Genomic DNA, 26,979 nt, shown 5'->3' with positions numbered 1-26,979 from the left:
GTGTGTGTGCCTGTCTGTGTGTGTCTCTCTGTCTGTGTCTGCATGTGCCTGTGTGTGTGTGTGAGTGTGTTTATGTGAGTGTGTTAGTGTGTGCGTGTCTGTGTGTGTCTGTGTCTGTGCGTCTGCGCCTGTCTGTGTGTGTCTCTCTGTCTGTGTCTGCATGTGCCTGTGTGTGTGTGTGTATGTGCGTTAGTGTATGTCTGTGTGGTTTTGTGAGCGTGGGGGTGTGTTAGTGCGTGTCTGCCTGTGTGTGTCTGCCTGTGTCTGTTTGTGCGCGCCTGTCTGTGTGTGTCTCTCTGTCTGCGTCTGCATGTGCCTGTGTGTGTGTGTGTGTGAGTGTGTGCTCCTGTGTGTGTGTGTGTGTTAGTGTGTGTCTGTGTGGTTGTGTGAGTGAGTGGGCGTGTTAGTATGCGTGTGCCTGTGTGTGTCTGTGTGTGTGTGTGCACGTGTCCGTGTGTGTGTTTTTATGTGTGTATGTATGTTTGTGTGGGTGTGGGTGTGAGTGTGGGTGTGGGTGTGTGTGTGTCTCTGTCTGTCCCTCTGCGCGCCTGTCTGTCTGTCAGTCTGTCTGTCTCTCTCTCTCTCTGTCTCTCTCCCTTCATAAGCAGCCAGGCTGTGGACAGACACAGGGGCTGAAACAGTTAAACCCCTTCCCTCCTGTTAGCACAGCGGCTGAGGCCGTGTAGAGATAGAGAGAGAGAGAGAGAGGGAGAGGGAGGGAGACTGAATCGTCAGATACACACACACACACACACACACACACTCACTCTGGGGCCGTCTGGGCGGCCTGGACCGGGGCCCAGGCGGGTGGGTGGACAGGCGGGCGGGCGGGTGACTCAGGCCCTCTCAGTTCCCTGAGGGGCCAGCAGAGGCCGTGCTGCAGAGAGAGGACTGCAAGTCCCGGCAAGCTCTGCTCTTGACCGTCTGTGGGAATCCCCTCTCCCTCCCTCCCTCTCTCTCTCTCTCTCTCGTGCCCAGGTTTCACTTTCGGTCTTGATCGGTAGCAGCCACATCTCCCTCTCTCTCCCTCTCCCTCTCTCTCAGGCCTTGACCGTTTGAATCGATCGACCCACCCCCCGCCAAGCCCCACACCCCGGCCGCCGGAACAATATGGCTGCCCTGCGGATTGACCCCCCGACGCAGAAGCTGGTAAAACCCTACCCTCGGTGTCCGGGCGGGCGGGCGTTTCTCTCCCTCCCTCGGGGACGCGGGTGCTGACATTCTCGAGGGCTTCATTCCGGGAAGGGCTGGATCACGGGGTGTCCCCTCCCCCTCTCCCTCAACCCCCTCACCCCCCTCACCCTCACCCTCAACCCCTCACCCTCAACCCCTCACCCCCTCTCCCTCAACCCCTCACCCCCCTCACCCTCACCTTCAACCCCTCTCCCTCAACCCCTCACCCCCCTCACCCTCACCTTCAACCCCTCACCCTCAACCCCTCACCCCCCTCACCCTCCTCACCCTCACCTTCAACCCCTCACCCTCAACCCCTCACCCCCTCTCCCTCAACCCCTCACCCCCCTCACCCTCACCTTCAACCCCTTACCCCCTCACCCTCTCCCTCACCCCCTCACACTCACCCCCTCACCCTCAACCCCTCACCCCCTCACCCTCAACCCCTCACCCTCAACCCCTTACCCCCTCACCCTCAACCCCTCACCCTCAACCCCTCACCCCCTCACCCTCAATCCCTCACCCTCAACCCCTCCCCCTCACCCCCTCCCCCTCACCCTCTCCACCTTCCCCTCACCCTCACCCCCTCCCCCACACCCTCCCCACCTTCCCCTCATCCTCACCCCCTCCCCCACACACTCCCCACCTTCCCCTCACCCTCACCCCCTCCCCCACACCCTCCCCACCTTCCCCTCACCCTCACCCCCTCCCCCACACCCTCCCCACCTTCCCCTCACCCTCACCCCCTCACCCTCAACCCCTCACCCTCACCCCCTCACCCTCACCCCCTCCCCCTCACCCTCCCCACCTTCCCCTCACCCTCACTCCCTCACCCTCAACCCCTCACCCTCAACCCCTCACCCCTCACCCTCGCCCTCCCACTCCCCCTCACCTCCTCACCCTCAACCCCTCACCCCCTCACTCTCAACCCCTCACCCTCACCCCCTCACCCTCGCCTCCTCACCCTCCCCTCGCCGCCTCACCCCCTCCACTTGCCCCCTCACCCTCAAACCCTCACCCTCACGCTCAACCCCTCACCCTCTCACCCTCACCCCCTCACCCTCACCCCCTCACCCTCACCCCCTCTCCCTCCCCCTCACCCCCTCACCCTCCACTTGCCCCCTCACCCTCACCCCATCCCCCTCACCCCTCCCCCTCACCCCCTCCCCCTCACCCCCTCCCCTCCCCCTCACCCCCTCACCCTCAGCCCCTCCCCCTCACCCACCCCTCGCCCCCTCACCCCCTCCCCCTCCCCACCCTCCCCCTCACCCTCAACCCTCCCCCTCACCCTCCCCGTCACCCCCTCACCCTCACCCCTTCCACTCGCCCCCTCACCCCCAGACTACGCTCCCCTCACCCTCACCCTCCACTCACTCTCACTCTCACCGTCACCCCCTCACCCTCTCCCTCCCCTCACCCTCACAACCCCCTCCCCTCAAACTCACCCTCCCCTCAACCCCACACACCCACACCCCCCTCACCATTACTCTCACCCTCCCCTCCACCTCCCTTCACCTTCCCCTCGTCAATCACTCGTCCTCACCATCCGCACCCCCTCCCATCGCCCTCACCCTCCCGATACCCTCCCCTCACCCTCACCCTCCCCTTGCCCACCCCTTACCCTCATCCTCCTATCACCCTCCCCTCACCCTCAACCTCCCCTCACCCTCCCCTCACCCTCAACCTCCCCTTCCCATCACATTCCCCTCCCCCTCACCCTCATCCTCACCCTCCCCTCCCCCTCAGATACCCCTCCACCTCAACCTACCCCTCCCACTCCCCCTCACCTTCCCCTCGCCCACACCCTCCCCCTCACCCTCCCACTTCCCCTCACCCTCGCCTTCATCCTCACCCTCCCTTCGCCTTCAACCTACTCTCACCCTCATCCTCCCCTCGCCCTCAACAGTCTGGGAACCTGTAACATTCCTGAACTGAGGCTCTCCCTCTCTCTCTCTCTCTCTGTCTCTCTCTCTCTCTCTCTCTCTCCGTCTTTCTGTCTCTCTCTCTCACTCTCTGTCTCTCTCTCTCCGTCTCTCTCTCTGTCTCTCTCTCTGTCTATCCCTCTCTCTCTTTCACTCTCTCTCTGTCTCCCTCCCTCTCCCTCCCTCTTTCTCGCTGTCTCTCTCAGTCTCTCTCTCACTATTTCCCTCTCACTCACTCTGTCTCTCCCTCCCTCTCTTTCTCTCTCTGTTTTCGTTTCCCTCTTTCTCTCCGTCTCTCTCACTTTCTCTCTGTCTCTCTCGTTGTCTCTTTCTCTCTGTCTGTCTCTCTCTTTCTCTGTATCTCTCTCATTCTCTCTCTCTCTCTCTGTCTCTCTCTCTGTCTCTTTCTCTCTCTCTCCCTGTCTCTTTCGCTTTGTCTCTCTCTCTCTCTCCCTCCTCTCTCTCTGTCTCCCTCTCTCTCTGTCTCCCTCTCTCTCTGTCTCTTTCTCTCTCTCTCCTTGTCTCCGTCTCTTTCTCTCTCTCCCTCTGTCTCTCTCTCTCTCACTCTCTCTATCTCTCTCTGTCTCTCTATCTCTCTCTCTGTCTATCTCTCTCTCCCTCTGTCTCTCTCTCTCTGTCTATCTCTCTCTCTGTCCGTCTCTGTCTTTCTCAGACACAGAGAATACTATTTGTGTTAGATACTGAATTAGAAACCTGCGATTGGTTATTTACTGACTGCTTCTCCTCCCTTCGACAGGTGGATAGCTTCAGAAAGGACGTCTGTGCACAGGTAAGGGTGTGGGTGAACGTGGGGCTTGGGCACTGTGTAGGGGTGGTGCTGTGTCTGTCTGTGTGAGGAGGTCCAGGGTCAGTGACTCTGTGTCTGTCAGTGTGTGTGTGTGTGATTGGGTGTCTGTGTCCTGTCTATGTCCGGCTTGGGAGGGAGCGTGTGTGTGTGTGTGTGTGTGTGTGTGTGTGCGTTTATGTGTGTGTATGTCAGTGTGTGTATGTCAGACTGTGTGCAAGTGGGTGAGTGATTGTCTTTCTGTACAAGTCAATGTGTGCATGTGAAGCTCTGCTGCGTGTGTGTGTGAGATGAGGTGTGCCCTTGTGTGTCTGTGTGTGTGATTGTGCCTGTGTGTGAGTCTGTGTCTGTCTGTGTGACATTGTATCTGTGTGTGTCAATGTGTGGCTGTGCCTGTGTGTGACTATATGTGTGTGAGTCCGTGTGTGTGCGTGTACCTGTGACTGTGTGTATAACGGTATGTGTGACTGTGTGTGTGAGTCTGTGAGATGGTGTGAGAGTCTGTGTGACTGTATGTGTGTGAGTCTGTGTGTGTAACTGTGACTGTGCATGTACCTGTGACTGTGTGTATAACTGTATGTGTGACAGTGCGTGTCAGTCTGTGAGATGGTGTGAGAGTCTGTGTGACTGTGTGTGTGTGAGACTGTGAGATGGTGTGAGAGTCTGTGTGACTGTGTGTGTGTGTGAGTCTGTGAGATGGTGTGAGAGTCTGTGTGACTGCGTGTGTGTGTGAGTCTGTGAGATGGTGTGAGAGTCTGTGTGACTGTGTGTGTGTGTGTGAGTCTGTCTGACTGGGTCTGTCTGTGAGACAGTGGGTGCGTGCGTGTATGTGTGTGTGTGTGAGTCTGTGTGTAAGCCTTCATGATTGTGTGTCTGTATATGTGTGCCTATGCCTGTGTGTGGGTCTGTGACTGTGCCTGTGCGTGAATGTGTGTGTGAGCCTGTATGTGAGCCTGTGTGGCGGTATGTGTCTGTGTGATGGTGCGTGTGTGAATGTGTGTGCGTGTGTCTGTGTGACGGTACATGTGTTGCCGCTTGTCTCTGTGTGAGTTGATGCATCTCTCAATCCGATGAATGACCGATGGGGAGTCACTCCTGTCCCACCTCTCTCTCTCTCTCTCTCTCCCCCTAGGCTGAGGGTCTCGTAGCCTCGTTCTTCCCAGGGAAGCTGAAGGAACTGGACACGCTGCTGAAGGTCAGATTGGAATAAACTCTGCCCGCAATGTCAGAACACTCAGAATGAGGGTCGGGGAGGGCAAAGGGACACCCAGCTCCCCCCACACCCCTGAACACCACACTGGGGACAAACCCACAGCGATTCGGAGGGGAACCGAGGGGGTGGTGGGAGGGGGCAGCAGGGAGCTCCGGCTGGGGTCAGTGGGTCACTCTCTGACCTTTCCCCTCTCGGGACACGTGGGGTCGGAGGGGACATCAGCAGCAGAAGCAAACCCTTGACTGGTCTCTATGTCAATCTCTCGCCTCCCCCTCCCACAGCGGAATGACCTGAACCTTCAGGACGTGTCAGTGATCCGGGCGAAACTGGACATTCCCATTCCCGATCCGGAGAAGGATAAACTGAAGGAGGAGAAGGTGAGTGGGGGCAGATGGGGTGAAGGGGACAGTCTCAACAATACACACGCGCGGTTAGAGCGCTCTGACCCTGCCTCGGTACTGACCCTCCGACACTCCCTCAGTACTGACCCTCCGACACTACCTCAGTACTGACCCTCCGACACTCCCTCAGTACTGACCCTCCGACACTCCCTCAACACTGACCCTCCGATACTCCCTCAGTACTGACCCTCCGACACTCCCTCAACACTGACCCTCCGATACTCCCTCAGTACTGACCCTCCGACACTCCCTCAGCACTGACCCTCCGACACTCCCTCAGTACTGACCCTCTGACACTCCCTCAACACTGACCCTCCGACACTCCCTCAGTACTGACCCTCCGACACTCCCTCAGCACTGACCCTCCGACACTCCCTCAGTACTGACCCTCAGACACTCCCTCAGTACTGACACTCCGACGCTCCCTCAGTACTGACCCTCCGACACTCCCTCAGTACTGACCCTCAGATACTCCCTCAGTACTGACCCTCTGACACGCCCTCAGTACTGACCCTCTGACACTCCCTCAGTATTGACCCTCCGCCACTCCCTCAGCACTGACCCTCCGACAGTGCGGCTCTCCCTCAGTACTGACCCTCCGACAGTGCGGCTCTCCCTCAGTACTGACCCTCCGACAGTGCTGCGCTCCCTCAGTACTGACCCTCCGACAGTGCAGCTCTCCCTCAGCGCCGACCCTCCGACAGTGCGGCTCTCCCTCAGCACCGACCCTCCGACAGTGCGGCTCTCCCTTAGTACTGACCCTCCGACAGTGCGGCGCTCCCTCAGTACTGACCCTCCGACAGTGTGGCTCACCCTCAGCACTGACCCTCAGACAGTGCGGCTCTCCCTCAGCACTGACCCTCCGACAGTGCGGCGCTCCCTCAGCACTGACCCTCCGACAGTGCGGCTCTCCCTCAGCACCGACCCTCCGACAGTGCTGCGCTCCCTCAGTACTGACCCTCCGACAGTGCAGCTCTCCCTCAGCGCCGACCCTCCGACAGTGCGGCTCTCCCTCAGTACTGACCCTCCAACAGTGCAGCTCTCCCTCAGCGCCGACCCTCCGACAGTGCGGCGCTCCCTCAGTACTGACCCTCCGACAGTGTGGCTCACCCTCAGCACTGACCCTCCGACAGTGCGGCTCTCCCTCAGCGCCGACCCTCCGACAGTGCGGCGCTCCCTCAGCACTGACCCTCCGACAGTGCGGCTCTCCCTCAGCACTGACCCTCCAACAGTGCGGCTCTCCCTCAGCACTGACCCTCCGACAGTGCGGCTCTCCCTCAGCGCCGACCCTCCGACAGTGCGGCGCTCCCTCAGCACTGACCCTCCGACAGTGCGGCGCTCCCTCAGTACTGGAGCTGAACTGATCTCGCCGCTCTGCTCTCCGTGGTGCTGAAGTGAGTTGGGAGGGGTCAGGAGGTGTCGCTATAAGTGGAGTTGGATGCGGAGGGCTCTGAGGTTTTTGTGTTAATTTGGCAGAAGAAGAAGAGAGAGGCGGCGAAGAAAGATAAGGATAGCACGAAGGAGAAGGAAAAGGAAAAGGAAAAGGATAAGGATAAGGATGATGAAGACAGTGGTAAGTCCGTCAACTCCCTCATCACCCTCGGGCGGGTGGTGAACCATGAGACCCTAAGACCATCAGACCTAGGAGCAGAAATGAGGCCATTCGGCCCATCGAGTCCGCTCCGCCATTCAATCACGGCTGATAAAGTTTCTCAACCCCTACGGCCACCACTTCAGAGAGGACGGGGGGGTGGGGGGGTGGAATGTGGGCGGCGAGGGTGCTGGGGGGGGGGTGGGTTTGGGGAGCATTGCAGAGTTCTCCCTCGTGCCCCGGCGCCCCCATCGTCATCATCGCCCCCCCCACTACGAGCAGCGGTGGTTCGAGGCGCACAGCGCCAACGGCTATCTCCCCGACGCGGAGGTCTGGGCTGTCCGTGGGATCTTGCTGTGCCGCCGGGGGCCCCGGGATGCGCCGATCCTCCAGCCACCACCCCCCCACCCCCACCCCCCCACCCCCACCGCCCGCCCCTGATGAGTGGGCCCGGCAGCCAAATTTCGGGCCTTTCTCTCGAAGACCCGTTTATTTGCAGAAGGCGTCGCTTGCGGGCGTGTGACTCCGTGCACCGCCTCTACCGTCTGGGCCTGCACCTCCTTTGGGATTTTGCGCGCGTGATGGTCAGCGCTCGAATGCTCTCTCTCTTTCTCTCTCGTGCTGCCTCGCCTGTTGATGCTTTCACTGTTTCTGCCCTCCTCCTCCCCCCCCTCCACCCACCATTCACCGGCCGCCCTCTGTTTCCAGGTCCCCCCTGTGGCCCGGTGCCCAGCAATGACAAGATCCTGGCCCTGCTGAAGGAGGTGAAGCCGGAAATCAACCTGCTGAAGGAGAAAAGCAACGTGGTGAGCCCCGTTATTCCCGCGTTCGTCCGCCCGCTCCTTATTCCGTTACCCACCACAGCTCCGGACTCCGACCCGGGAAACTCGTTCGACGAGTGGCTCTAACTCTCCCATCGAAGACCACCCCTCTAATCCCCTAACTCTCCCATCGAAGACCCTCCCTCTAATCCCCTCACTCTCCCATAGAAGACCCTCCCTCTAATCCCCTCACTCTCCCATCAAAGACCATCCCTCTAATCCCCTAACTCTCCCATCGAAGACCCTCCCTCTAATCCCCTAACTCCCCATCCGAGACCCTCCCTCTAATAATCCCCTAACTCCCCCATCGAAGACCCTCCCTCTAATCCCCTAACTCTCCCATCGAAGACCCTCCCTCAAATTCCCTAACTCCCCCATCAAAGACCATCCCTCTAATCCCCTAACTCTCCCATCAAAGACCATCCCTCTAATCCCCTAACTCTCCCATCGAAGACCATCCCTCTAATCCCCTAACCCTCCCATCGAAGACCCTCCCTCTAATCCCCTAACTCTCCCATCGAGGACCATCCCTCTAATCCCCTAACTCTCCCATCGAAGGCTCTTCCTCTAATCCCCTAACTCTCCCATCGAAGACCCTCCCTCTAATCCCCTAACTCTCCCATCGAAGACCATCCCTCTAATCCCCTAACTCCCCCATCGAAGACCCTCCCTCTAATCCCCTAACTCTCCAATCGAAGACCATCCCTCTAATCCCCTAACTCCCCATCGAAGACCATCCCTCTAATCCCCTAACTCCCCCATCGAAGACCCTCCCTCCAATCCCCTAACGCTCCCATCGAAGACCCTCCCTCCAATCCCCTAACTCTCCCATCGAAGACCCTCCCTCTAATCCCCTAACTCTCCCATCGAAGACCATCCCTCTAAACCCCTAACTCTCCCATCGAAGACCATCCCTCTACTCCCCTCACCCTCCCATCGAAGACCATCCCTCTAATCCCCTAACTCTCCAATCAAAGACCCTCCCTCTAATCTCCTAACCCTCCAATCAAAGACCCTCCCTCTAATCCCCTAACCCTCCAATCGAAGACCATCCCTCTAATCCCCTAACCCTCCCATCGAAGACCCTCCCTCTAATCCCCTAACTCTCCCATCGAAGACCATCCCTCTAATAATCCCCTAACTCTCCCATCGAAGACCATCCCTCTAATCCCCTCACTCTCCCATTGAAGACCATCCCTCTAATTCCCTAACCCCCCCCATTCAGCCCATCGGGCCTTTACTAGCCCTAATAACATTCTCCCTTTAAGACCAAAACCGCACACGGTAATCGAGGTGCAGTCCCACCCAACGCCCTGTATAACTATAGCGCAACATCCTCCTTTTCGCGTTGAAACCCTCTCCTAACAAAGGATAGCGTTCCATGGGCCCTCCTAATGACTCGCTGATGCCTGCACGCTAACCATTTGTCATTCATGCGCTGGGATGCCCAGATCCCTCTGCACCTGGCAATTCCTGGCAGCCGCCCTCCGTCTTAAGTCCTGGCCCACCCCCCCCCACCTTCGACTCCGCCTACAAGACTTGGACTCCGCCCCCCCCACCATACCCCTCCTACCCCCCACCCCCCCACAACCCCCCGACCCTTACGTCCTCATCGCTACAGGCAAAGCGGGGCCCCTGGCCTCGGGTTCCTGCCCGCTCGGGAGGGACAAGCGGCTGTGGTGGGGGGGGTGGTGGTGGGGCGGCGTCGGCGTGTGAATGAGCGGCTGGGTGTCTGATTCCTTCTCCTCCTCCCTTCCCTCCCTTTGGCAGGTGAGCATGTGGATCCAACTGCAGGTCCCCAAGATTGAAGACGGCAACAACTTTGGTGTGGCGGTGCAGGTACAGCCAAGGGGGCCAGGGGGCCGGTGGGGGGGTGGTGGGGGGAGGGGAATGGGTTTTCGTGTCAAGGTCAGGTTATAGACGTGCGGACAAAGAATCGAGCTCTGCTCCCCCCATTCAATAAGACCGTGGCTGACCTGATTGTAACCTCAACCCCTGCCCACCCCCCCCCCGATAACCTTTCACCCCCTTGTGAATCAAGAATCTATCTCGCCCACCCCCCCTTAAAAACATTCACAGACTCTGCCCCCACCGCCTTGTGAGGGAGAGAGTTCCAAACACTCACCCCCGCCCCCTCGGAGAGAAAACATTTCCCCTCGTCTCTGTCCTAAACGGACCACCCCCTCATTTTTAAACAGTGACCCCCCCAACCTCGTTCTCGATTGTCCCACAAGAGGAAACATCCTCTCCCCATCCCACCCTGTCCGAGACCCTCCCTCAGGATCTTAAAGGTTTCGATCGAGTCACCTCCCTCACTCTTCTAAACTCCAGCGGACACAAGGCCTAACCTGTCCGACCTTCCCTCATATAACAGCCCGCGCATTCCTTGTATTAGTCTGGTAAACCTTCTCTGAACTGCTTCCAACGCATTTACACCCTTCCTTAAATAAGGTGACCAACTCTGTACACAACACTCCAGATGTGGTCTCACCACTGCCCTGTACCAACTGAAGCAAAACCTCCCTAACTTTTATATTCAATCCCCCCTCACAATAAATGATAACTTTCTATTAGCTTCCTAAATAGTCTTTTGGTAGGGCAGAATATTGCTGAAAAAATAGACGTGTCGAGGCTTTTAATATTGCACTCAACAGGACACTCCTCAAGAATACCAAGATAAAGGTAAAACAACAATTTATACTGCATGGGAAGAGAGCGCCGATTGGTTGGCAAGGGGCCTCTGACTGGTAGAGGCTTTCACTGGTGGATTCTCCACGGCAACGCCTCCGCGAATCAGAGGCCGCTTGCCAGCCCGTCCGCGCTCTCTTCCCATGCGGTATAAATTGTTGTTTTGACCCTTATACTGGTACTCTTGAGGAGTGCCCTGACGAGTGCAAGATGAAAACCTGCGACCTGTCTATTCCTTCAGCAACGCTTGTCCGATTACGCGCTGGGTAGCTGGGCGCTACCCTGTCGCGGGCTCAAGCACTGGGCTACCAAGATCCCTCCACCGCCTCACAGCTCTGCAATCTCTCGCCGTCCAGAACACTTCCCCTTCCTCGGCTCGGGGAGAGGGGTTGGGGTTGCTCGCCTGGGAGGGACAGGGGGGTCGAGGGGAGATCCGATTGATCTCCGGGGCGGGGTTGAGACAGGTTCGGACGAGGTGGGCAGAGGGGACTCTGTTCCCGTTCGTTGACAGGGCAAGGGCTGGGGCAATGGGTGGGGGGGGGGGGGGGGGAATGTGAAGGGGAAGGTTTTGGAATTTGAAGAGGGAGTAGGAGTGGGAGGTGAGTGAAGTGAGCTCAACGTTGTTGGCGACACTACAACCCCCTACACCCCTCCCTATCTCTGTAACCTCCTCCAGCCCCCTACACCCCTCCCTATCTCTGTAACCTCCTCCAGCCCCTACACCCCTCCCTATCTCTGTAACCTCCTCCAGCCCCTACAACCCTCCCTATCTCTGTAACCTCCTCCAGCCCCCTACACCCCTCCCTATCTCTGTAACCCCCTCCAGCCCCACTACAGCCCTCCCTATCTCTGTATCCTTCTCCAACCCCCTACACCCCTCCCTATCTCTGTAACCTCCTCCAGCCCCTACACCCCTCCCTATCTCTGTAACCTTCCTCCAGCCCCTACACCCCTCCCTATCTCTGTAACCTCCTCCAGCCCCTACACCCCTCCCTATCTCTGTAACCCCCTCCAGCCCCACTACAGCCCTCCCTATCTCTGTAACCTTCTCCAACCCCCTACACCCCTCCCTATCTCTGTAACCTCCTCCAGCCCCTACACCCCTCCCTATCTCTGTAACCTCCTCCAGCCCCTACACCCCTCCCTATCTCTGTAACCTCCTCCAGCCCCTACAACCCTCCCTATCTCTGTAACCCCCTCCAGCCCCCTACACCCCTCCCTATCTCTGTAACCTCCTCCAGCCCCAACACCCCTCCCTATCTCTGTAACCTCCTCCAGCCCCTACACCCCTCCCTATCTCTGTAACCTCCTCCAGCCCCTACACCCCTCCCTATCTCTGTAACCTCCTCCAGCCCCTACACCCCTCCCTATCTCTGTAACCTCCTCCAGCCCCTACACCCCTCCCTATCTCTGTAACCTCCTCCAGCCCCTTACAACCCTCCCTATCTCTGTAACCTCCTCCAGCCCCTACAACCCTCCCTATCCCTGTAACCCCCTCCAGCCCCCTACACCCCTCCCTATCCCTGTAACCTCCTCCAGCCCCAACACCCCTCCCTATCTCTGTAACCTCCTCCAGCCCCTACACCCCTCCCTATCTCTGTAACCTCCTCCAGCCCCTACACCCCTCCCTATCTCTGTAACCTCCTCCAGCCCCTACACCCCTCCCTATCTCTGTAACCTCCTCCAGCCCCTACACCCCTCCCTATCTCTGTAACCTCCTCCAGCCCCTTACAACCCTCCCTATCTCTGTAACCTCCTCCAGCCCCTACGCCCCTCCCTATCTCTGTAACCTCCTCCAGCCCCCTACATCCCTCCCTATCTTTGTAACCTCCTCCAGCACTCTACACCCCTCCCTATCTCTGTAACCTCCTCCAGCCCCTACACCCCTCCCTATCTCTGTAACCTCCTCCAGCCCCCTACACCCCTCCCTATCTCTGTAACCTCCTCCAGCCCCCTACACCCCTCCCTATCTCTGTAACCTCCTCCAGCCCCCTACACCCCTCCCTATCTCTGTAACCTCCTCCAGCCCCCTACAACCCTCCCTATCTCTGTAACCTCCTCCAGCCCCTACACCCCTCCCTATCTCTGTAACCACCTCCAGCCCCTACCACCCTCCGAGATCTCTGCGCTCCTCCGATTCCCATCGCTCCACCATTGGCGGCCGGGCCTTCAGCTGCCTGGGCTGGGGACCCTAAGCTCGGGAATTCCCTCCCTCAACATCTCTCTCTCTCTCCCTCCCTTCCTCTCTCTGTCTCACTCTCCCTCTCTCTGTCTCATTCTCCCTCCCTCTCTCTGTCTCACTCACCCTCTCTCTCTCTCTCTCTCTCCCTCCCTCTCTCTCCCTCCCTCTCTCTCTCTCTCTGTCTCTCCCTCTCTCCCTCCTTCTCTCTCCCTCCCTCGGTCTCTCTCTCTCTGTCTGTCTCTCTCTCTATCTCTGTCTCTCTCTCTCTGTGTCTCTCTCTCTCTGTCTCTCTCTCCCTCCCTCTCTCTCTCTCTCCCCCTCCCTCTCTCTCTCCTTCCCCCTCTCTCTCTCTCACCCTCTGTCTCTCTCTCTCTCTCCTCTCTGTCTCTCCCTTTCTCTCTCCCTCCCTCTCTCCCCCTCCGTCTCTCTCTCTCTGTCTCCCTCCCTCTCTCTCTCTCTGTCTCTCTCCCTCCCTCTCTCTCTCTCTCTCCCTCCCTCTCTCTCTCTCTCTCTCTCTCTGTCTCTCTCCCTCCCGCTCTCTCTCTCTCTCTCCCTCCCTCTCTCTCTCTCCCTCCCTCTCTTTCTCGCTCTCTCTCTGTCTCTATCTCCCTCCCTCTCTCTGTCCCTCTCTCTCCCTCCCTCTCTCTGTCTCTCTCTCTCCATCCCTCTCTCTGTCTCTCTTTCTCCCTCCCTCTCTTTGTTGCTCTCTCTCCCTCTGTCTCTCTCTCTCTGTCTCTCTCTATCTCTGTCTCTCTCTCTGTGTGTCTCTCTCTCTGTCTCTCTCTCTCTCCCTCCCTCTCTCTCTCTCTCCCCCTCCCTCTCTCTCTCCCTCCCCCTCCCTCTCTCTCACCCTCTGTCTCTCTCTCTCTCTCTCTCTCTGTCTCTCCCTCTCTCTCTCCCTCCCTCTCTCCCCCTCCATCTCTCTCTCTCTGTCTCCCTCCCTCTCTCTCTCTCTCTCCCTCCCTCTCCTCCTCTAAGACGCTCCTAAAAGCCTCCCTCTTTGACCGAGCTTTTGCTCTCCTGTCACTAATACCTCCTCAAGTGGCTGAGGGGCCACATCCCGGTTGATAGGAGCTTTCTGAAGCATCGTGGGATAACCAAGGTGCTAGACCAATGAAGGGCGTTATTGCCGAGGTCTCGATTTTCACCCCGTGCCCTTCACGCCCATCGCAAAGGGTGCACTACACGAGGTTGCTATTTGGCCATGTTGTGGTGTCGGGTGTCCGGCCGCCTGGAGTGACCCCCTCCTGCTGTTCACGTTCTCCCTCCTCACATTTCAGGAGAAGGTGTTCGAGTTGATGACCAACAGCCGGACAAAGATCGAGGGATTCCAAACGCAGATCACCAAGTAGGTCCCGGCCGGAGGGGAGGTGGGGAGCGCGGCGTTTGGGGAAGGTGGGGCAGGGGGAATGGTGGGCGGGAGAGTGAACCTCACTCCTATAGTGAGGGGGAGAGTGAACCTCACTCCTGTAGTGAGCGGGAGAGTGAACCTCACTCCCATAGTGAGGGGGAGAGTGAACCTCACTCCCGTAGTGAGGGGGAGAGTGAACTTCACTCCTATAGTGAGGGGAAGAGTGAACCTCACTCCTATGGTGAGCGGTAGAGTGAACCTCACTCCTATAGTGAGCAGGAGAGTGAACCTCACTCCTATAGTGAGCGGGAGAGTGAACCTCACTCTTTTAGTGAGTGGGAGAGTGAACCTCACTCCTATAGTGAGCGGGAGAGTGAACCTCACTCCCATAGTGAGCGCGAGAGTGAACCTCACTCCTATAGTGAGCGGGAGAGTGAACCTCACTCCTGTAGTGAGTGGGAGAGTGAACCTCACTCCTATAGTGAGCAGGAGAGTGAACCTCACTCTTATAGTGAGTGGGAGAGTGAACCTCACTGCTATACTGAGCGGGAGAGTGAACCTCACTCCCATAGTGAGAGGGAGAGTGAACCTCACTCCCGTAGTGAGCGGGAGAGTGAACCTCACTCCCGTATTGAGCGGGAGAGTGAACCTCACTCCTATAGTGAGGGGGAGAGTGAACCTCACTCCTATAGTGAGCGGGAGAGTGAACCTCACTCCTATAGTGAGTGGGAGAGTGAACCTCACTCTTATAGTGAGCGGGAGAGTGAACCTCACTCCTATAGTGAGCGGGAGAGTGAACCTCACTCCGATAGTGAGCAGGAGAGTGAACCTCACTCCTATAGTGAGCGGGAGAGTGAACCTCACTCCTATAGTGAGGGGGAGAGTGAACTTCACTCCTATAGTGAGAGGGAGAGTGAACCTCACTCTTATAGTGAGCGGGAGAGTGAACCTCACTCCCATAGTGAGCGGGAGAGTGAACCTCACTCCTATAGTGAGTGGGAGAGTGAACCTCACTCTTATAGTGAGCGGGAGAGTGAACCTCACTCTTATAGTGAGCGGGAGAGTGAACCTCACTCCCATAGTGAGCGGGAGAGTGAACCTCACTCCCATAGTGAGGGGGAGAGTGAACCTCACTCCTATAGTGAGGGGGAGAGTGAACCTCACTCAGAATCTGGGAATCCTGCGGAGAGTAACTCACCTCCTGACTCCCCCAAAGCCTGTCCACCATCTACAAGGCACAAGTCAGGAGTGTGATGGGACACTCCCCACTTTGCCTGGATGAGTTGCAGCTCCCACAACACTCGAGAAGCTCGACACCGTCCAGGACAAAGCAGCCCCCGCCCCGCTCGATCGGCACCCCATCCACAAACATTCACTCCCTCCACCCACCGACGCACAGTAGCAGCAGCGTGTGTACCATCTACAAGATGCACTGCAGCAACTCGCCAAGGCTCCTTCGACAGCGCCGCCCAAACCCACGACCGCTACCATCTAGAAGGACAAGGGCAGCAGACACATGGGGAACACCCACCACCTGGAAGTTCCCCCCTCCGAGCCCCTCACCATCCGGACTTGGAAATATATCGGCCGTTCCTTCACTGTCGCTGGGTCCAAATCCTGGAACTCCCTCCCTAACAGCGCCGTGGGTGTACCTACACCACACAGGGGACAAAATCCTGGAACTCCCTCCCTAACAGCGCTGTGGGTGTACCTACACCACACAGGGGACAAAATCCTGGAACTCCCTCCCTAACAGCGCTGTGGGTAACCTACACCACACAGGGGACAAAATTCTGTGAGAGGGAGGAGAGTGGACCTCACTGTCACACACACACAAACATACTCTTTCTCTCTCTCACACTCACTCTCTCTCTCCCTCTCTCTCTCTGCTCCCGCAGGTACTTCCTCGATCGTGGTGATGCAGTCGCCAAGGCAGCCAAAGAGCAGCACGTGGTGAGTCCGGAACTTTCTCTCTCGCGTTCTTGCCCCTGCCATGCTGCCCCCCCAACTCTCTCTCTCTCTCTCTCTCTCTCTATCTTCCCCGTCGGCCGGGTTTTCACCCACTCGCTCCGCTTCTCCGTAGCCACACCCCGTGGGCCTCTTATGTCTTCTTCACCACATACTTACCTACTTACCGTTGCGTCGTCCACCGCTCAGCTACCGCGCCTCCGCTGACCCCTCGTCGCCGTCGTTGATGCCAAGCGGGTAAAGATTAAGGCCCTGGCACATACCCCCCCACACCCCCCCTGTGGGACGCCACTTGCCACACCTCGCCCACCCGAAAAAGAACCCCTAAAGCGGCTTCCCCTCACCCCGGGTTGCTGGTTCTTAACCTGGGTCATTGGCCGATTCTCCTCCCTCCGCCACCCCTCTCTGGTGACCGACCCTCGCCGCCGCTGGACGCAGATTCCCCTCGTCCGCGCCACCCGAACCCCTCGAGGTTACGAACGCCTCAATTCCAGACCACCACCCCCCCCCCATCGCAATAGTCCCTGTCCCAAAGGGGAGCGATCCCGGCTTCTCCCGGTCTCTCCGTGTCTCACCCTCGTTCCCCCAGGGAGCGTCCCGGTGAATCTCCTCCCCCACACCCACGTCAAAGGCACAACGTCCACCCCGAACTCGAATGGCTGGAACTCCGCGCCCGATCTAACAACTCCCATTCCCCCATCGCCCACGTGCTCTCTCACACGGACACTGGATCCCCTCTCTACACCCCTCCCTATCTCTGTAACCTCCTCCTGCCCCAAAACCCCTCCCTATCTCTGTAACCTCCTCCAGACCCTACACCCCTCCCTATCTCTGTAACCTCCTCCTGCCCCAAAACCCCTCCCTATCTCTGTAACCTCCTCCAGCACCTACACCCCTCCCTATCTCTGTAACCTCCTCCAGACCCTACACCCCTCCCTATCTCTGTAACCTCCTCCAGCCCCCTACACCCCTCCCCATCTCTGTAACCTCCTCCAGCCCCTACACCCCTCCCTATCTCTGTAACCTCCTCCAGACCCCTACACCCCTCCCTATCTCTGTAACCTCCTCCAGCCCCTACAACCCTCCCTATCTCTGTAACCTCCTCCAGCCCCCTACAGCCCTCCCTATCTCTGTAACCTACTCCTGCCCCAAAACCCCTCCCTATCTCTGTAACCTCCTCCAGACCCTACACCCCTCCCTATCTCTGTAACCTCCTCCAGCCCCCTACACCCCTCCCCATCTCTGTAACCTCCTCCAGACCCCTACACCCCTCCCTATCTCTGTAACCTCCTCCAGCTCCCTACACCCCTCCCTATCTCTGTAACCTCCTCCAGCCCCTAGACCCCTCCCTATATCTGTAACCTCCTCCAGCCCCCAACACCCCTCCCTATCTCTGTAACCTCCTCCAGCCGCCTACACCCCTCCCTATCTCTGTAACCTCCTCCAGCCCCTACAACCCTCCCTATCTCTGTAACCTCCTCCAGCCCCCTACACCCCTCCCTATCTCTGTAACCTCCACCAGCCCCTACACCCCTCCCTATCTCTGTAACCTCCTCCAGCCCCTACACCCCTCCCTATCTCTGTAACCTCCTCCAGCCCCTACACCCCTCCCTATCTCTGTAACCTCCTCCAGCCCCTACACCCCTCCCTATCTCTGTAACCTCCTCCAGCCGCTACAAACCTCCCTATCTCTGTAACCTCCTCCAGCCCCTACAACCCTCCCTATCTCTGTAACCTCCTCCAGCCCCTACAACCCTCCCTATCTCTGTAACCTCCTCCAGCCCCCTACACACCTCCCTATCTCTGCAACCTCCTCCAGCTCCCTACACCCCCTCGCTATCTCTGTAACCTCCTCCAGCCCCTACACCCCCTCCCTATCTCTGTAACATCCTCCAGCCCCTACATCCCTCCTATCTCTGTAACCTCCTCCAGCCCCTACACCCCCTCCCTATCTCTGTAAGCTCCTCCAGCCCCTACACCCCTCCCTATCTCCGTAACCTCCTCCAGCCCCCTATACCCCTCCCTATCTCTGTAACCTCCTCCAGCCTCCTACACCCCTCCCTATCTCTGTAACCTCCTCCAGCCCCCTATACCCCTCCCTATCTCTGTAAACTCCTCCAGCCCCCTATACCCCTCCCTATCTCTGTAACCTCCTCCAGCCTCCTACACCCGTCCATATCTCTGTAACCTCCTCCAGCCCCTACACCCCACCCTATCTATGTAAACTCCTCCAGTCCAACTACAACCCCTCCCTATCTCTGTAATATCATCCAGCCCCTACAACACCCCCTATCTCTGTAACCTCCTCCAGCCCCCTACACCCCTCCCTATCTCTGTAACCTCCTCCATCCCCTACAACCCTCCCTATCTCTGTAACCTCCTCCAGCCCCTACAACACTCCCTATCTCTGTAAACTCCTTCAGTCCAATGACAACTCCTCCCTATCTCTGTAATGTCATCCAGCCCCTACACCCCTCCCTATCTCTGTAACCTCCTACAGTCCCTATAACTCTCCCTATATCTGTAACCTCCTCCAGCCCTCCTACACCACTCCCTATCTCTGTAATGTCATCCAGCCCCCTACACCCCTCCCTATCTCCGTAACCTCCTCCAGCCCCCAACACCCCTCTCTATCTCTGCAACCTCCTCCAGTCCAACAACAACAACCCTCCCTATCTCTGTAATATAATCCATCCCCTACAACCTTCCCTATCTCTGTAACCTCCTTCAGCCCCTACAACCCTCCGTTTCTCTGTAACCTCCTCCAGCCCCTACACCCTACCCTATCTCTGTAACATTCCTCCAGCCCCTACACCCCTCCCTATCTCTGTAACCTCCTCCAACTCCCTACACCCCTCCCTATCCCTGTAACCTCCTCCAGCCCCCTACACCCCTCCCTATCCCTGTAACCTCCTCCAGCCCCCTACACCCCTCCCTATCTCTGTAACCTCCTCCAGCCCCTAGACCCCTCCCTATCTCTGTAACCTCCATCAGCCCCTACACCCCTCCCTATTTCTGTAACCTCCTCCAGCCACTACACCCCTCCCTATCTCTGTAACCTCTTCCAGCCCCCTACACCCCTCCCTATCTCTGTAACCTACTCCAGCCCCCAGCCCCCTCCCTATCTCAGTAACCTCCTCAAGCCCCTACAGCCCTCCCTATCTCTGTAACCTCATCCAGCCACCTACACCCCTCACTATCTCTGTAACCTCCTCTAGTCCCCTACACCCCTCCCTTTCTCTGTAAACTCCTCCAGTACCTACACCCCTCCCTATCTCTGTAACCTCCTCCATCCCCCAACACCCCTCGCTATCTCTGTAACCTCCTCCAGCCTCTACACCCATCCCTATCTCTCTAACCTCCTCCAGCCCCTACAACCTTCCCTATCTCTGTAACCTCCTCCAGCCCCTACACCCCTCACTATCTCTGTAACCTCCTCCAGACCCCTACACCCCTCCCTATCTCTGTAACCTCCCCCAGCACCTACACCCCTCCCTATTAGTGTAACCTCCTCCAGTCCCTACACCCCTCCCGATCTCTGTAACGTCCTCCAGCCCCCAACACCCCTCCCTATCTCTGTAACCCCTTCAAGCCCCTACAACCCTCCCTATCTCTGTAACCTCCTCCCGCCCCTTCACCCCTCCCTATGACTGTATCCTCCTCCAGCCCCCTACACCCCACCCTATCTCTGTAAACTCCTCCAGCCCCTACACCCCTCCCTATGTCTGTATCCTCCTCCAGCCCCCTACACCCCTCCCTATCTCTGTAACCTCCTCCAGCCCCAAAACCCTCCCTATCTCTGTAACCTCCTCCAGCACCTACAACCCTCCCTATCTCTGTAACCTCCTCCAGCACCTCCCACACTCCCTATCTCTGTAACCCCATCAAACCCCGTACACCCCTCCCTATCTCTGTAATCTCCTCCAGCACTTACACCCCTCCGAATCTCTATAACATCCTCCACTCACAAGACCTCCCCCCATTTCTGTAACCTCCTCCAGCCAATACAAACACCTCTATCTCTGTAAACACATATCCACCCTAGAACCATCCCTATCTAGGTAACCTCCTCCAGCCACCTACACCCCACCCTATATCTGCAACCTCCTCCAGCAACTACAAAACCTCCCTATCTCTGTAACCTCCTCAAGCTCCTACAACCCTCCCTAGCTCTGTAACCTCCTCCAGCCCCTACACCCCTCCCTATCTCTGTAAACTCCTCCAGCCCCCTACAACCCTCCCGATCTCTGTAACCTCCTCCAGTCCCCCTACACCCCTCCCTATCATTGTAAACTATTCCAGATCCCTACAACCCTCCCTATCTCTGTAATATCCTACAGCTCCTACAACCCTCCCTATCTCTGTAACCTCCTCCAGTCCATAGACGCCTCCCTATCTCTGTAAGCTCCTCCAGCTCCTACAACCCTCATAAATTCTGTAACCTCCTCCAGCCCTGACAACACTCCCCATCTCTGTAACCTCCTCCAGCCCCGACACCCCTCCCCATTTCTGTAACCTCCTCCAGCCCCTACAACCCTCCCTATCTCTGTAACTTCCTCCAGCCACTACACCCCTCCCTATCTCTGTAACCTCCTCCAGCTCCTACACCCCTTCCTATCTCTGTAACCTCCTCCAGCCCCCTAAACCCCTCCCTATCTCTGTAACCTCTTCCAGTCCCTACAACTCTCCCTATCTCTGTAACCTCCTCCAGACCCAACACCCCTCACTACCTCTCTAACATCCTCCAGCCCCAACACTCCTCCCCATTTCTGCAACCTCCTCCAGCCCCTACACCCCTCCATATCTCTGTAACCTCCTCCAAACCCTACACCCCTCCCTATCTCTGTAACCTCCTCCAGCCCCTACACCCCTCCCTATATCTGTAACCTCCTCCAGCCCCTACAACCCTCCCGATCACTGTAACCTCCTCCAGCCCCCTACACCCCTCCCTATCTCTGTAACCTCCTCCAGCCCCTACACCCCTCCCTATATCTGTAACCTCCTCCAGCCCCTACAACCCTCCCGATCACTGTAACCTCCTCCAGCCCCCAACACCCATCCCTCTCTCTGTAAACTCCACCAGCCCCTACAACACTCCCTAACTCGGTAACCTCCTCCATCCCCTACAACACTCCCTATCTCTGTAACCTCCTCCAGCCCCTACAACCCTCCCTATCTCTGTAACCTCCTCCAGCCCCCTACACCGCTCCCTATCTCTGTAACCTCCTCCAGCCCCCTACACCCCGCCCTATCTCTGTATCCTCATCCAGTCCCTACCCCGCTCCCTATCTCTGTAAGCTCCATCAGCCCTTACAACCCTCCCTCTCTCTGTAACCTCCTCCAGCCCCTGCAACCCTCCCTATCTTTGTAAAATCCTTGAGTCCCTACACCCCTCCCTATTAGTGTAACCTCCTCCAACCCTTACAAACCTCCCTCTCTCTGTAACCTCCACCAGCCCCTACAAACCCTGCATATCTCTGTAACCTCCTCCAGCCACTACAACACTCCCTAACTCTGTAACCTCCTCCAGCCCCTACAACCCTCCCTATCTCTGTAACCTCTTCCAGCCCCTACAATCCCGCCCTATCTCTGTATCCTTCTCCAGACCCTACACCCCTCCCTATCTCTGTAACCTACTCCAGTACCTACACCCCTCCCTATCTCTGTAACCTCCTCCAGTCCCTACACCCCTCCCTATCTCTGTAACCTCCTCCAGCCCCTACACCCCTCCCTATCTCTGTAACCTCCTCCAGCCCCTACACCCCTCCCTATCTCTGTAACCTCCTCCAGCCCCTACAGCCCTCCCTATCTCTGTAACCTCCTCCAGCCCCTACAACCCTCCCTATCTCTGTAACCTCCTCCAGCCCCTACACCCCTCCCTATCTCTGTAACCTCCTCCAGCCCCTACAACCCTCCCTATCTCTGTAACCTCCTCCAGTCCCTACACCCCTCCCTATCTCTGTAACCTCCTCCAGCCCCTACACCCCTCCCTATCTCTGTAACCTGCTCCATCCCCCTACACCCCTCCGTATCTCTGTAACCTCCTCCAGCCCTTACAACCCTCCCTATCTTTGTAAACTCCTCCAACCTCCTACACCCCTCCCTATCTCTTTAACCATCACCAGCCCCAACACCCCTTCCTATCTCTGTACACTCCTCCAGCCACTACAACCCTCCCTATCTCTGTAACCCCCTCCAGTCCCAACAACCCTCCCTATCTCTGTAACCTCCTCCACTCCCTAAACCCCTCCCTATCTCTGTAACCTCCTCCAGCCCCCTACACCCCTCCCTATCTCTGTAACCTCCTCCAGCCCCCTACACCCCTCCCTATCTCTGTAAACTCCTCCAGCCCCTACACCCTTCCCTATCTCTGTAACCTCCTCCAGCCCCTAAACCCCTCCCTATCTCTGTAAACTCCTCCAGCCCCTACAAACCTCCCTATCTCTGTAACCTCCTCCAGCCCTTACAAACCTCCCTATCTCTGTAACCTCCTCCAGCCCCTACACCCCTCCCTATCTCTGTAACCTCCTCCAGCCTCTAAACCCCTCCAAATTTCTGTAACCTCCTCCAGCCCCTACACCCCTCCCTATCTCTGTAACCTCCTCCAGCCGCTAAACCCCTCCCTATCTCTGTAACCTCCTCCAGCCCCTACACCCCTCCCTATCTCTTTAACCACCACCAGCCCCAACACCCCTCCCTATCTCTGTAACCCCCTCCAGTCCCAACAAACCTCCCTATCTCTGTAACCTCCTCCAGCCCCCTACACCCCTCCCTATCTCTGTAACCTCCTCCAGCCCCCTACACCCCTCCCTATCTCTGTAACCTCCTCCAGCCCCCTACAACCCCTCCCTATCTCTGTAATCTCCTCCAGCATCTACACCCCTCCCTATCTCTGTAACCTCCTCCAGCCGCTACACCCCTCCCTATCTCTGTAACCTCCTCCAGCCCCTACACCCCTCCCTATCTCTGTAACCTCCTCCAGCCGCTAAACCCCTCCCTATCTCTGTAACCTCCTCCAGCCGCTAAATCCCTCCCTATTTCTGTAACCTCCTCCAGCCCCTACACCCCTCCCTATCTCTGTAACCTCCTCCAGCCCCCTACACCCCTCCGTATCTGCGTTACCTCCTCCAGCCCCCTACACCCCTCCCTATCTCTGTAACCTCCTCCAGCCCCTACAACACTCCCTATCTCCGTTACCTCCTCCAGACCCTACAACCCTCCCTATTTCTGTAACCTCCTCCAGCCCCTACACCCATCCCTATCTCCGTAACCCCCTCCAACCCCCACAATCCTCCCGATATCTATAAAATCCTCCAGTCCCTACAACCCTCACTATCTCTGTAACTCCCCCAGCCCCTACAACACTCCCTATCTCTGTAACCTCCTCCAATCACCTACACCCCTCCCTATCTCTTTAACCACCACCAACCCCAACACCCCTCCCTATCTCTGTAACCTCCTTCAGCCCCCTACACCCCTCCCTATCTCTGTAACCTCCTCCAGCCCCCTACACCCCTCCCTATCTCTGTAATGTCCTCCAGTCTTTACACACCTCCCTATCTCTGTAACCTCCTCCAGTCCCTACACCCCTCCCTATCTCTGTAACCTCCTCCAGCCCCTATAAGCCTCCCTTTCTCTGTAACCTCCTCCAGCCCCTACACCCCTCCCTATCTCTGTAACCTCCTCCAGCCCCTACACCCCTCCCTATCTCTGTAATCTCCTCCAGCCCCTACACCCCTCCCTATCTCTGTATCCTCCTCCAGCCCCTACACCCCTCCCTATCTCTGTAACCTCCTCCAGCCCCCTACACCCCTCCCTATCTCTGTACCCTCCTCCAGCCCCCTACAACCCTCCCTATCTCTGTAACCTCCTCCAGCCCCCTACAACCCTCCCTATCTCTGTAACCTCCTCCAGCCCCTACAACCCACCCTATCTCTGTAACCTCCTCCAGCCCCCTACACCCCTCCCTATCTCTGTAATCTCCTCCAGCCCCTACACCCCTCCCTATCTCTGTAACCTCCTCCAGCCCCTACACCCCTCCCTATCTCTGTAACCTCCTCCAGCCCCTACAAACCTCCCTATCTCTGTAAGCTCCTCCAGCCCTTACAAACCTCCCTATCTCTGTAACCTCCTCCAGCCCGTACACCCCTCCCTATCGCTGTAACCTCCTCCAGCCTCTAAACCCCTCCCTATTTCTATAACCTCCTCCAGCCCCTACATCCCTCCCTATCTCTGTAACCTCCTCCAGCCGTTAAACCCCTCCCTATCTCTGTAACCTCCTCCAGCCGCTAAACCCCTCCCTATTTCTGTAACCTCCTCCAGCCCCTACACCCCTCCCTATCTCTGTAACCTCCTCCAGCCCCCTACACCCCTCCGCATCTCCGTTACCTCCTCCAGCCCCCTTCACCCCTCCCTATCTCTGTAACCTCCTCCATCCCCCTACACCCCTCCCTATCTCCGTTACCTCCTCCAGACCCTACAACCCTCCCTATTTCTGCAAACTCCTCCACCCCCTACACCCCTCCCTATCTCCGTAACCCCCTCCAGTCCCCACAATCCTCCCGATATCTATAAAATCCTCCAGCCCCTACAACCCTCACTATCTCTGTAACTCCCCCAGCCCCTACAACACTCCCTATCTCTGTAACCTCCTCCAATCACCTACACCCCTCCCTATCTCTTTAACCACCACCAACCCCCTACACCCCTCCCTATCTCTGTAACCTCCTCCAGCCCCCTACACCCCTCCCTATCTCTGTAACCTCCTCCAGCCCCCTACACCCCTCCCTATCTCTGTAACCTCCTCCAGTCCCCTACACCCCTCCCTATCTCTGTAACCTCCTCCACCCCTACACCCCTCCCTATCTCTGTAACCTCCTCCAGTCCCCTACACCCCTCCCTTTCTCTGTAACCTCCTCCAGCCCCTATAAGCCTCCCTTTCTCTGTAACCTCCTCCAGCCCCTATAAGCCTCCCTTTCTCTGTAACCTCCTCCAGCCCCTACACCCCTCCCTATCTCTGTAACCTCCTCCAGCCCCTACACCCCTCCCTATCTCTGTAATCTCCTCCAGCCCCTACACCCCTCCCTATCTCTGTAACCTCCTCCAGCCCCTACACCCCTCCCTATCTCTGTAACCTCCTCCAGCCCCTACACCCCTCCCTATCTCTGTAACCTCCTCCAGCCCCCTACACCCCCTCACTATCTCTGTAATATCCTCCAGCCCCTCCAACACTCCCTATCTCCGTTACCTCATTCAGACCCTACAACCCTCCCTATTTCTGTAACCTCCTCCAGCCCCTACACCCATCCCTATCTCCGTAACCCCCTCCAGCCCCCACAATCCTCCCGATATCTATAAAATCCTCCAGCCCCTACAACCCTCACTATCTCTGTAACTCCCCCAGCCCCTACAACACTCCCTATGTCTGTAACCTCCTCCAATCACCTACACCCCTCCCTATCTCTTTAACCACCACCAAACCCAACACCCCTCCCTATCTCCGTAACCACCACCAGCCCCTATACCCCTCCCTATCTCTGTAACCTCCTCCAGCCCCCTACACCCCTCCCTATCTCTGTAATGTCCTCCAGTCTTTACACCCCTCCCTATCTCTGTAACCTCCTCCAGTCCCCTACACCCCTCCCTATCTCTGTAACCTCCTCCAGCCCCTATAAGCCTCCCTTTCTCTGTAACCTCCTCCAGCCCCTACACCCCTCCCTATCTCTGTAACATCCTCCAGCCCCTACACCCCTCCCTATCTCTGTAACCTCCTCCAGCACCTACAGCCCTCCCTATCTCTGTAACCTCCTCCAGCACCCTATACCCCTCCCTATCTCTGTAACCTCCTCCAGCCCCTACACCACTCCCTATCTCTGTAACCTCCTCCAGCCCCTACAACCCTCACTTTCTCTGTAACCTCCTCCAGCCCCTACACCCCTCCCTATCTCTGTAACCTCCTCCAGCCCCCTACACCCCTCCCTATCTCTGTAACCTCCTCCAGCCCCCTACAACCCCTCCCTATCTCTGTAACCTCCTCCAGCCACCTACAACCCCTCCCTATCTCTGTAACCTCCTCCAGCCCCCTGCAACCCTCCGAGATCTCTGCTCTCCTCCGATTCTGCCCTCTCGAGCCTCCCCCCGATTCGCATCGCTCCACCATTGGCGGCCGGGCCTTCACCTGCCTGTGGGTGGGGGGAAGCCCTCATCTCTGCATTTCCCTCCCTCAACCTCTCCGTCCCCCCCTCTCTCTCTCTCTCTCTCTCCTTCTTTAACACACATCTTCAAATCTCCCTCTTTCCCCCTGCTTATGGTCGCCTGTCCCTGATATCTCCTCCTGCCCCTTGGAGTCAGGTTTTGCTGAGGGGTCTCCCTCCGGCAAGGGCGCCTGGGTAATGTTTTACCCCCTCCAAGATGCTCGGTAAATGCCAGTGCTCCTTGCCCCACTGACCCGCTCTCCTTCTCCTTGATCCAGGATGATTACCGACAGCTGGTCCACGAGATCGATGAGGCGCAGTACAATGAAATCCGGGCCATGGTGATGGAGATCAGACACCAATATGTGAGTGTGTGCGGAGAGGTGTACAGACATGTTCCTCAAGCGAGGGGAGGGGGAAGCGCAGGTGGAGGACAGAGCAATACCCACCCACCACCCCCCGACCCCACCGAAGATAATTTGGTCAATTTGGCACACGGATAACCCTAACTCGAACCCTAATGCAGAGAATCCTATCCCTAAACCTAACCCCTAACCCTAACCCTAACCCTGACCCTAACCCTCACCCTGACACTAACCCGAACCCTAACGCAAAGTACCCTAACCCAAACCCTAACCCTAACGCAGAGTACCCTAACCCCAATCCTAACC

General features: G+C 57.5%; 1 protein-coding gene across 1 annotated transcript; it reads left to right on the top strand.

Moving 5' to 3' along the window:
- Positions 1–674: 674 nt before the first annotated feature.
- On the top strand, positions 675–26,693 carry LOC144676157 (proteasome activator complex subunit 1-like; the record flags this gene model as incomplete). The annotated part of the gene is made up of 10 exons (XM_078536654.1): positions 675–1,149; positions 3,853–3,885; positions 5,033–5,095; positions 5,395–5,490; positions 6,991–7,087; positions 7,814–7,911; positions 9,697–9,765; positions 14,077–14,144; positions 16,046–16,100; positions 26,587–26,693. Coding segments are annotated over exons 1-10 (725 nt in total), but the record flags the coding sequence as incomplete, so codon positions are not given.
- Positions 26,694–26,979: the final 286 nt, after the last annotated feature.

Source organism: Cetorhinus maximus, unplaced genomic scaffold, assembly GCF_964194155.1.
Source record: "Cetorhinus maximus unplaced genomic scaffold, sCetMax3.hap1.1 HAP1_SCAFFOLD_1390, whole genome shotgun sequence".
Lineage (NCBI taxonomy): Eukaryota > Metazoa > Chordata > Chondrichthyes > Lamniformes > Cetorhinidae > Cetorhinus > Cetorhinus maximus.
This window is presented reverse-complemented; position numbering and strand designations above follow the sequence as displayed.